The sequence below is a fragment of the Micropterus dolomieu genome, linkage group LG21 (genome assembly GCF_021292245.1).
Source record: "Micropterus dolomieu isolate WLL.071019.BEF.003 ecotype Adirondacks linkage group LG21, ASM2129224v1, whole genome shotgun sequence".
In the NCBI taxonomy this organism is placed as follows: domain Eukaryota; kingdom Metazoa; phylum Chordata; class Actinopteri; order Centrarchiformes; family Centrarchidae; genus Micropterus; species Micropterus dolomieu.
In genome coordinates, this window is record NC_060170.1 from 11,701,965 (window position 1) to 11,711,139 (window position 9,175).

The window sequence follows — 9,175 nt, forward strand, 5'->3', positions numbered from 1 at the left end:
ATGTTGCGCTTAGATTTCTTGTTTGTTAAGTTTACTCTGGACTGGCTTTAAATAAGGCAGTCTGAGCCAATATTTTCATCCCAGGCTCTGTCTAAATGGTCTGCACAGTGTACCGTTGATATTGGCATGTTGGTTATCTGCTATTGTACTCCCACAACCAATTTAAATCAAATTGAGGCTACAGTCTCCTTGAATCAATATCTCATTCTTGACCATTCCATGCACATCCTCCTCTCTTTGATAAATACACATTGAGTGATTCATTGCATTCTAGTGAGACATGTGCTTAGAAAAAAAACTCAAAGCATGAACGGTGAAGTCTTGCTGAAATGTTTTGTAATGGGGTCACCTGGTTGCCCAGAAATAAGGTTTGAAGCCTATAGACAACATGCTGACCTTTGATCAGCACCAGGAAGGAGACATTTGAATTTAACCTTCTGTTTAGGCTTTCCGTTCTAAATAGAAGCTATTAGAAAGGCCATTGTGAAGAGCCAAAATCCTCTGTTTCTACTGATCACATTTGTACAATAACATCTCTGATAGCTTGTTACATTTTCACAACCCAAAATGAGCCTATGATGCTCTACGTTACATTCAGAGCTAATGACAACGTCTCTCATTCTTTCTGCATGTCTGAACTCCAACTTCAAATTGTGGGAATACATATGCTCTTGCAAACTGCTGCATTAAAGAGATGCAATGTGACAGGGAGTATGAAAAGGAGACGGGATGCCTGTGTGAATCTACAACTAGGATGGACACGTGCACATGAAAAAGATAGGGGGGGGGTGCGTGTGAAAGATAGTAGGGGACGACTGGAGGAACACAAAGTTGAAATCACACACCGATGAGTTTGAGGTATTTATTCATGCCTATTGCGGTTTGCCACAGTGACAGCACAGGGACATCTCCTCCTCCTTCTCCTTTAGTCTCTCAGGATTGTATAGTTACAGCTCAAGAGTGAGCTCTCTTACTGGTCACATCCTGCTCCTTTTGTCTTTCGGGAGGGGGCTGAATGGCAGCTGTTAGTATAGCAACATGCATTCTTGTTTAAATAATCAAATAAGACTCAGACTAAAGTTTCTGGCTATGTTCCTGCCGGTCTAAGTAAAGAGATGAGGTGAAACAAGGGAAAATGTGACAAGAAACCTAAATGTAGTTTTGATTTCCTGGATGAACTAGGAACACGTAGGCAGGGAAAGTGATGGCGTAAAATATATTTTCATTTATTTGGAGATAACGTAAACAAAGTGTGGCTAAAAGGATTCAATGACAGAGGCTATGTCAATACACCTTGCAATTAACTTCCCTCTCCCCCTTCTCACTCACAACGCATGCTTACACCCCCTTCTTCTCAAAATGAAGTTTGAGCAGAGCTGTAGTGAGAAAATGCTGAGGCTGACCTACACATAGGAATAAGATGTCCCACTGCAACAGGTGCAAACATTAAAACAGGAGAGCTTGATTGATGCCAGCCACCCACTAAGTCCTGAATAGAGAAAACACCTATGTGGGTGTGCAGAGCCGTTAGAAATTGTGCAGGGATTCCCAATTTAACAGCTTTTTGGAAGGTGTATGAGTCTATGGTTCATTTATTTATAAAGCTAAAAGATTTGTTCAAATGTGCGTGCATGGTTTGGCTGGCATTTTAACATGAAATGAGAGAGTTATTTTGTACCAGATGTGAGCACACACCTGACAGAAAATTGTGTATGACTTCTAGGGAACTTGGCGTGGGAAATGACACGTCTCCCCAGCTGGCGTCAGATAACAACAGAACGCTGGAAAACATGCCGGTGGTGCTCAACAACGCTGGCAGTGATGAGGTAAAATGAAACGAATTCCTCAACCCTTGAAATAATTTCAGTCAAAAACGATCATGTGTAAGCACACGTTGGTGCAACTCTGCTCTCTTCGATCAATAACTTTTGTCTGTGTGCATGTGTTTACAAGTGAATCTCTCCAGATTTTATAATGCTTGTGCATCCATGGCTGCCTTTGAGTGTCTGGCTCTTCAGCCTCGTACAATAATCCACACTATTGCCACTTTCCATGCTTTCAGCAATTGAGCACGCACATCTGTGTTGCTTCTTTGCACATAGTAGTAAAGCCTTTGCTTAAGATCCTATCACCTAGGCATTAGATCTTTCCGGGGAAAGCTTGTGCAGAATTAAATCCAGCTTATGCCTTCCACACAGAAGGGTCTGGTCACAGGTCTGAGTGTCTCTGACAGGGATAGTGTCGTAATCTGCACATGGTCTGCATTATCCACCCACTTGTGACGTTGCTCGAGCCCCCATCAATGGTACCGGATGGGGCGAAATGATTCCAGGAGGCATAATGAATGCGTGCAGCTGCTGATCCGTCTCTCTCCATCAAATGTGGTCCCTGTTGAAATGATCCAGGCCCTCAGACCACCGAGAGTATTAATGTGCATGCTTGTGAGAATATTTATGTGAGAGCGTTGTTATGTAAGATATGTTAGAGAGGATATGTATGTATGATGTGCTAAGAAGCCATATGCCTTTCCTGGAAGTGTGTGCTCAGACTGAGGAAACCTATGTGCTTGTGAGAAGTTGAAACTGTGTGCGTGTGTGTGTGTACTGACTCATGCAGGAAGAAGATCCCCTGCAGGCGTTTCGCTAGACACTGATACGAACTTTGATGGCTCACCGCTAAGTGTTTAATTCAATAGACTCAAGTCAGACAACAAGTTCATTTTGTTTTGCGCGAGTAAAATTAAGTCAAATTTTTTTTCAATGATTAAATAAAAGGATTTCAACTTATGTCGATGGTCTGCAAATTAGTTTTCACACTTTGGTGAAGGATTGTCCATATGCCTCCAGCTTGAGCTTTTGCTCCTGCATAATTTAATGTTTAGTAAGCCTGCTACAAAGGAAAGGTGCCAGAAAACTCTACCAGTAGTTCTGGGGACACCACCCTTGATGATCCATTGAAAGCATAAAATATGCCTTCGCATCTCCTTTTTTTTTTTTTTTTTTTTGTTTGTTTTTACACGTATTAGCTTAATCATCACTGAATAAGGTGACAGTTGTCAGACCATAATAAGAAACATGACTAAACCATATTAATATTTAATGAAAACCATTTCCTTCCATTTCTCAGGCTGTCAGTCTCTTATTTTTCGTCTTTCCCATCTACCCTGTGTTGGGCTCATCTCCCTTTCCCATCAGAATTTAATTGATGGGTGACTGAGTAACTTTTACTGCATAACTGCATTTACCAGAAAGACTTTGGTCATTACGCCCCATTATGAAATTATCTTCATCAGATTAGCTTTAATTATCTTCATTTCTATCTCATGAATGCTCCCTTCCGTTACATACACACCTTATTCTTGACATTGAGGCCTGGTGATTGACTCATGAGATTTATATATGCAGCTTGTATGCTGCATGGGAGAGGACTGTGCCCTTAAAACAGGCTGGACTTACTTTGTGCATTAGCAAAGAATCATTATCTGTTTTATTTTGTTAATCTATAAGATATACTATAGTTAGCCTGTACAGCCTTTCTGTATTGGTTTAAATTGATTATTCAGCCAGTGTTGTATCTCGTAATTGGCTGTTTGCTAGCAACATTTCTGTTGCTATGCCTGTAAGCTTTCTGTTCTTGCACGTCACAGATCTACTTTACAATGAGACGGCACATGGCTGCGCCCCTTTTTGGGGGATAGAAAACTGAAGATCCTACATATATCAATGCAATTTGACATGTGTTTTATATAACTATTTTGAAAACTGTGTATGGATTCATTTTTTGTTAACCAGAATAATAATACTGTGTTAGAATAATTTTGCAACCTTGCCTGAACCTAAACATTTGCGATACATTAATAAATTAATGTTGATTGGTCAGCAATCATGGCCCCTCACTCTTCCTCTGTCCAACTGGATCAATGAACGAACACAGTAGCCTAATATTCCTTACTTGGACATCTATAAATATTTGACTCACTAGGTATTGTTAAGCCAAGTGTTGTTTGTAAGTAACTAAGCTGTTAATAGTTTGATCTTGGCTAGAATGAGATTTAGTCGGAGATGCAGTCATGCTGCTATATTGTATGACTGTACTCCTCCCACTCAAGTTGGCTATCCATGAGTAGTAACTGTCACTGGCATCATTTAACTGTTTACCACAGTAACTGTAAGTGAATATTCAGGATATTCATCTTATATAACTTAAATCAGATCTGGATTTGTATGTTTATTTGTTTTACATCCTGATGCTGTCACAGTATAGCCAAGAATCAATTTATGGTATTTTATTTAAATGAAACAAGAAGTGGGAGTCGGCCAGAACACAATTCAAGTTGCAAAGTTCATCTGAATAGGTGTCTGCTATAGTTCGGATCGTTCTGTCGCGGTGTAGCCAAGGGTAGACACAGGAATAAAAGGATTAGCAGACCAGAGTCCAAAACAAGTAAATAACAGGCAAATAATCCAAAATCTAAAAAGTCCAGGAATACAGGTAATCCAAAGAGAAGAAGGGCAGGGACACTTGACAAACACGCAAAGAAAATCTGAAAAAATAACATGGGGGGCGGGGGGACAATATATACACACACAAGATGCGACAAACAAGACACGGGTTGGACTAATCAGAGTGGAGCAAACAAACACAAGGAAAACACAACACAAAGAACAAGAAAACAGATACGGGAAATAAAGCGCACAAAGAGGAAGGGTTTAACAAAATAAAACGGGCAATAACCACACACAATCTCAAAACCCTAACAGCTACACAATAGCTTTTCAGCATTTTCCTGTTTCTCTCATTGTGTGAAAGCCTGATTCTTTCCCCAAAAAGGGGGCGCAGGCTTGGCACTTCACTCTTGTCTATTAATAGTGGCAGATTTACACTTAAAAGTTTTTGAAACAACAGTTCCTTGGTTCCACACAGAGGTAGACAAAAGCAGACTCTCATTTAGTTAATCTTAGCTCATAGAGTTAGTTGGAAATGCCGTTTTCAGCTGAGTTTGTAGTTATGTTGTAGTCATATATGTGGCTTTTTATGTTACCTATAACCCCATAAACATGACTTTAATGATGTGCTGCTTGGTTTTTGGAAGTAAAACTGTTCGCAGTAAACTAGTTTGCTGGACATGTTAACTGTATGCGGATAAGAGCAAATAAAATTTTCATCCAGTTTCATCCATCCCTGACACATTTGCTAGTGTGGCATGGTTTTGGAAAGGCCAAAAAAGAGACACTAGCCTTAAAACTCTTTAAAGGCCAAGTATTGCTCCTGGTACAGTCCCATGCACGCCACTTCAAAGTGTGGAGTCCAATCCAAAGCTTTGCTATGTCTGAAAATACTGCTTATTAACTATATAGTGCACTACATTTACTGTCTGACATTTTGAGAGTGTGTAAATCTATCCACTCTTTAGTGTCCACAAAAATCCCACAAAGGAATGGGGGGGGGGGAATGTGTTCATGGCACATGCACTAATTTCTGCGAGCAATCTCACAATGCACAGCTGTCAGTGATGACGCAAAATGTTGGTGATATAACTAAATGTCTCACAATCTTAAGTTACTGTTCATTTCTCACTGCTATGATTGGACAATCACTGTTCAGGGGAGGGGTTTAGCAAAAGATCAATTGGACAATTTCTGGGCAATCATATATGACATATAATTCTCTGTCTTTATCTCTCTTTATTAATGTCTGCCTAACCTAAATATTTACTTAGTGGTAATTCAATAGCTCCATCATGCTCTCAAGTAAATTTTTTTTTTTCAGGGTCAAAAAAGACGTTTGTTCTTCCACAGTGACATTTAAAATGTACATCAGTACACATGTATAAATAAAGAAAAAGTAGACTGACATTTACGGGTTGTTTATAGAAACAGACTTTAAAACCTGCAAAAAAAAATACTTTTTTTTTTTTATAGGCTATGTAAATGTCAAAGCAATAGCTTCCAGTCAGTGAGCGACAAGCCAAATATTCATATTCAAATACACAACTGCTCTGCTTTTTATGTCAAGACGCCTTTAATTCTCTGCATCTGATTTTCTTTGCCTGTTTGACTGAGAGTCTCTTTACGGTACAATGATCTTTCTTCTTGTCCACTACCTCAGTGATAACAGTGTGTCATATCTGAGCCGCTCAGTGGGGGTTTCTGCTGCTGCATCATGAACACACAGGAACTAAGCTCTTTACACTCAGTGTGTGCAAAATCAAATTCAATCCACATCATTCCTCTCTGCTGTATACGAGGACACGAAATGACAATGAGACTCAACTGGCGTGACACTGTTGGTATTCATCTCTCCGGCGAGCACGATGATTGTGTCACTGTTGTTCAGAAGCTGCTCCACTGTGCGATTAACAATGCCATGGGGAATGATGAAAGAGCTTCCAAGATGTGGGATTGATTACACTGATCTTTGGCAATCACTTGGTGCCTTTCTCTTGCTACGCTTACAGTTGGCTTTGGGTTAAATTGCAGGCATTCATCTGTCAATAGATACAGTATTGGAAAGCCCAGTGAGCCAAGAGTTAGCTTGCCATCAACCTGCTGTTAAATGATGATTACCTTTCTCCTGGAGTGGGAAATTAAACAGAAATGGAGGTGGAAGAAGGTTCCTGTGCATAGGTCTGTGTGAGAGGGATGTAAGCACAATAACAAACTGATTTTCACTGTGAAGAAAGAGCTGAGTCCACACAGAAAGCTCTTTGCCTTACATTGGCTGTAAAAGTCCCGTTAAAAGTGCTTCCACATGTTAACCCATCTTAAACTTGCCAATCAATGTCTAACTGTGGCACTCAACGCTACTTCCCCACAGTGGTAGTGCCGCGTCCCTTTTCAGCTTTCCTCAGTATGACTCCCAGTCATGAATAACAACTTATCCAGCTTGCACCAAAGGTGTCTCAGAACTCAGAACCTATTAGACAGACACTGTACAAAGGCATGAAGTAATGTCTCGTGTATAAATGTCTGTGCGCTCTTTCCAGCCTCTGGCCCAAGGCAAGACTTCACCCAAGTCAATGCAGAATGGCAGTCCCTCGAAATGCCCCCGCTTCATGAAGATCAAGAACTGGGAGACTGGCACCATCTACAGTGACACACTCTACCACAGCACCAGCAAGGTAAAGCATATGGAAATCAGTTAAATTAATGGTTGGATGGTTGGAAAGCAGTCTGATGTAGCATTTACGTATGTCGCTGAGGCAGCCATCATGGCAAGCATGAGAAAGATTTTGATGTCATGATTCAAGTAATCTTATAAAAGCCTGTTTCTAAGATAGTGGTGAATCTTAATAAAGGATGTGAGGTGTTATTGTTTCTTCACCTTTCACTAAATTGAAAAGGATTAAAACTATTGGCACCACATGGCCAAAAAAACAAAATGCCTTTTTATGATGCAGTTGTAATGCAAAACAATACAATAGCTTTAGCTGTTTGTGTGTTGACTACTAATAGTAATTTTCATTATCATTTCATCTGCTGATTACTGTAAAACTTCAATTCATAGCCTTGTGGTTGCTTCAATCACTGAGCTCACTCTTCCTGTATTTGGGACAGGGGTCTATATGGGACAGGTCTTAAATTCTTTTGGCACAACACTTGTGCTCAGCAATGGTGGGAAATAGGTTACTAACAATTTGTTTATTTCAACCAGTGTGAATATTACTTGTATAAAAATTTGGCTATCGGATAACATATATTACAAATCATTCATTTGATCTAGCTCCAAGAGACAGTCCAACAAGGCCCACCTGAAACACAGAGAGAGAGAGACCAATCAGCCATACGGGTAAATCTGAATGAATTATACTTTGGTGCTAATTGTTTCTGTATAATGAACTGAACGATTGAATTGTGGAGAATCTAACTGATCTAATGATGTGCATATTGACAAAAGTTTAAACATTTACATTTGTATGTGTGATCTACGTAGCTTAGAAGTTGCCCAACAGGGCAACCTAGTGGCCTTTCGGAGGTTTTATACATTCAAACCAGACCAGGCCATTTTTTTGAATGCGAATTGAAAGATGTTTTATCCTCCTCGTTTGAATATGATACAAGGAGGGAAAGATATTACATATTTGATATTTGGCGATGTAATGAATCAAACATGAGTGCAAGACACATCAACTACAATTAAATATTATACAATTCACAAAGAGGACTGCAGTATTGAATTGCATTAGGAAAATATTTACATTTACAAGTTTTTAGGAGGTTCATGGTAAGATTATTAATAATCCTGTATTTAAATCAGCGATGATCCGATGCACATAAAATACAGCATATTGGTTGACTGTAAAAACATTTAGCCTGCAGACTTACCAACACATATTTTGCAAGTCAAGTAGATCAGCATGGTGTGCCTTTTCTCTGCTTCTCTCTAACTATTCATACATTAGAGAGCTCTTTCCTGAATTGTTAGTGATTCAGTTCATCACTGAATAAAGCTTATGAAACAATGAATCCTTCCAAAAATACAAACAAACCTGCAGATGACCTACAGTACGGGGACGGCTCACATGGTCATACAGAGATTCACATGGTCATATGAGTCAGCATTTTCAGTGAAACAGTGAAATTTGGTGGATATTCTTATCCAAAAAGTCTGATGTTAATGTGTTCATCTTTACCAGCTCAACAAAAGTGATGCAGCCATCCTCTTAGCAGCAGCTACTTTCACAACCATTACAGAGGAATACTTTCCCGCATTATGCATGGTAGACAAAGTCTATAGCCATGCTCTGAGGCTGTACTTAGGCAAAGTGGTACTTTGAACTGCATGCTAACATTGGCATGCTAAGTTGCTCACAATGATGACATTAACATGTTTATGTTTAGCAGGTACAATGTTTTCAGCATTTACCATCTTAGTTGAATGTGTTAGTATGCCAACATTTGCTAATTAGCACTAAATTGAGAGTACAGCCAGGGGCAATAGGAATGTCATTAGTTATGCAGGTATTTGGTTATAAACCAATGTATTGGGCAAATGATCATTTTGAGCTGATGAAAAGGGAAAAACATCCAGTATGCGGCAGTCCTGTGGGCGAAAATGCCTTGTTGATGCTAGAGGTCAGAGGAGAATGGGCCGACTGATTCAAGCTGATAGAAGAGCAACTTTGACTGAAATAACCACTCGTTACAACCGAGGTATGCAGCAAAGCATTTGTAAA

General features: G+C 39.7%; 1 protein-coding gene across 2 annotated transcripts in view; it reads left to right on the top strand.

Moving 5' to 3' along the window:
• nos1 (nitric oxide synthase 1 (neuronal)) overlaps nucleotides 1-9,175 on the top strand; it is a 38,170-nt gene that overhangs the window by 4,743 nt on the left and 24,252 nt on the right. The window contains exons 3-5 of one of the 2 annotated variants that reach the window (XM_046035471.1): nucleotides 1,724-1,826; nucleotides 6,986-7,120; nucleotides 7,723-7,788. In XM_046035471.1, the coding sequence (XP_045891427.1) occupies nucleotides 1,724-1,826; nucleotides 6,986-7,120; nucleotides 7,723-7,788 (304 nt within the window). The remainder of the gene's footprint in view (nucleotides 1-1,723; nucleotides 1,827-6,985; nucleotides 7,121-7,722; nucleotides 7,789-9,175) is intronic. The other variant, XM_046035472.1, reaches the window with a different exon arrangement.